This window comes from Tupaia chinensis, unplaced genomic scaffold, assembly GCF_000334495.1.
Source record: "Tupaia chinensis unplaced genomic scaffold, TupChi_1.0 Scaffold000058_1, whole genome shotgun sequence".
Classification (NCBI taxonomy): Eukaryota; Metazoa; Chordata; class Mammalia; order Scandentia; family Tupaiidae; genus Tupaia; species Tupaia belangeri.
The window spans coordinates 397,567-399,455 of NW_006159516.1; the positions used below are offsets into that span (position 1 = coordinate 397,567).

The 1,889-nt window shown below is 62.9% G+C and overlaps 1 protein-coding gene across 1 annotated transcript in view; it reads left to right on the forward strand.

Moving 5' to 3' along the window:
• The window catches only part of WASHC1 (WASH complex subunit 1), a 22,388-nt gene that overhangs the window by 9,385 nt on the left and 11,114 nt on the right, over positions 1–1,889 (forward strand). The window contains exons 3-8 of the mRNA XM_006141581.3: positions 390–501; positions 675–821; positions 976–1,112; positions 1,292–1,427; positions 1,554–1,755; positions 1,841–1,887. Of these exons, the coding sequence (XP_006141643.1) occupies positions 390–501; positions 675–821; positions 976–1,112; positions 1,292–1,427; positions 1,554–1,755; positions 1,841–1,887 (781 nt within the window). The remainder of the gene's footprint in view (positions 1–389; positions 502–674; positions 822–975; positions 1,113–1,291; positions 1,428–1,553; positions 1,756–1,840; positions 1,888–1,889) is intronic.

The following is a 1,889-nucleotide window of genomic DNA, read 5'->3' on the forward strand; positions in this document are numbered from 1 at the left end:
GCTGGCCTCTGCCTGAGGCTGCGGGCTCCCAGAGGCAGGAGCCGTGTCCCTTAGACGGCATGTCCAGGGGCCAACTCAGGCCTTGAGGTTGCTCCAAGGAACTGAGCGTTGTCATTCTAGACCCTTCAGGTTGGATAGTCCTTGCAGAGGTCACCTGGACAGCCCAAAGATGGCTCCAGGAAGTGCACTGCTCTGTTTAAGAGCCCCTGCTCGGGCCTGGCTTCTCAGGCCTGCTGTAGGGCAGGAGGTGAGCCGCGGGCTGCAGGAGGTGAGCCGCAGGCTGCAGTGGGTGAACAGTGGGCTGCAGGGGGTGAGCTGCGGGCTGCAGGAGTTGGCCCTCCTGCTGCAGGGTTCACAAGCAGCCCCAGCCTCTGGTCTTTCCTGAGCAGGATCTCCCAGCGGGTAGAGCTGAGCCGCTGCCAGCTGCAGGCCATCGGGGAACGGGTCTCCTTGGCCCAGGCCAAGATCGAGAAGATCAAGGGCAGCAAGAAGGCCATCAAGGTAGCCCAAGGGGCCCATGTCCTGGGGCTGGTGGGCAGCCCCTCCGTCTCCTCATGTCTGAAGTGGGCCAGGCCCCTGCCATCCCACCACCCCGGCTCTTCTGCCCACTCCTGCCCACTCCCCCAGCCCCAAACAACCTTTCAGAGCCCTCAGACTTGTCCCTGTGGCCACAGGTGTTCTCCAGTGCCAAGTACCCAGCTCCAGAGCGCCTGCAAGAATACGGGTCCATTTTCACGGGTGCCCAGGACCCTGGCCTGCAGAGACGCCCCCGCCACAGGATCCAGAGCAAGCACCGGCCCCTGGACGAGCGGGCCCTGCAGGTCTGATGGCCATACACCCCGCACCCCGGGAGGGTCTACATTCTTGGCAAGACCAGAGGTTCCCCAGGACTCTGTTCAAGAGGATTCTGACTGGGAAGCGCATCATGGGTCGACATGGGTGGTGCTGAAATCCACCATCCCCCACCATCCCTAGGAGAAGCTGAAATACTTCCCTGTGTGTGTGAACACCAAGCCAGAGCCTGAGGATGAAGCCGAGGAGGGGCTTGGGGGTCTGCCCAGCAACATCCGCTCTGTCAGCTCCCTGCTGCTCTTCAACACCACCGAGAACCTGTAAGGCCTGATGGCTGTGTGGGGGTTGGAGCTCAGGCCCTGGTGCAGCCAGAGGCTGCGAGTGGGAAAGTGGGCTTGTCAGGCTGGGCATCCACAGTGCGGTCCAAGCCCCCTGATGACGTGGGAGTTAGGTCAGAAGCAGGGGATGGCAGCTGGCCTGACCCCATCCCACACCACAGGTATAAGAAGTATGTCTTCCTGGACCCCCTGGCTGGTGCCGTGACAAAGACCCACGTGATGCTGGGGGCGGAGACGGAGGAGAAGCTGTTTGATGCTCCTTTGTCCATCAGCAAAAGGGAGCAGCTGGAGCAGCAGGTGGAGGTGGCCGGGCTAGGGTGGGGCCTGCGGGCTCTTCTCCAGGCGAGGCCCTACTGAGCCAAGGCTGCTCGAGGTCTCCAAAGGGCCCCATCCCCCTGCTCACACCCCCACCTCATTCTACAGGTTCCAGAGAACTACTTCTACGTGCCGGACCTGGGCCAGGTGCCAGAGATTGACGTGCCGTCCTACCTGCCCGACCTGCCCGGCATCGCTGACGACCTCATGTACAGCGCCGACCTGGGCCCCGGCATTGCCCCCTCTGCCCCTGGGGCCATCCCAGAGCTGCCTGCCTTCCACACAGAGGTGGCTGAGCCTTTCAAGCCAGGTCAGCGGAGCTGGGTGCAGGCGGCCCAGGAGCTCCTCTGCCTGGCCATTCTTCCCAGGCCCTCACTTTCTCACACTTGTTACAGACCTAGAAGATGGGGTGCTAACAGCACCTCCACCGCCACCTCCTCCCCC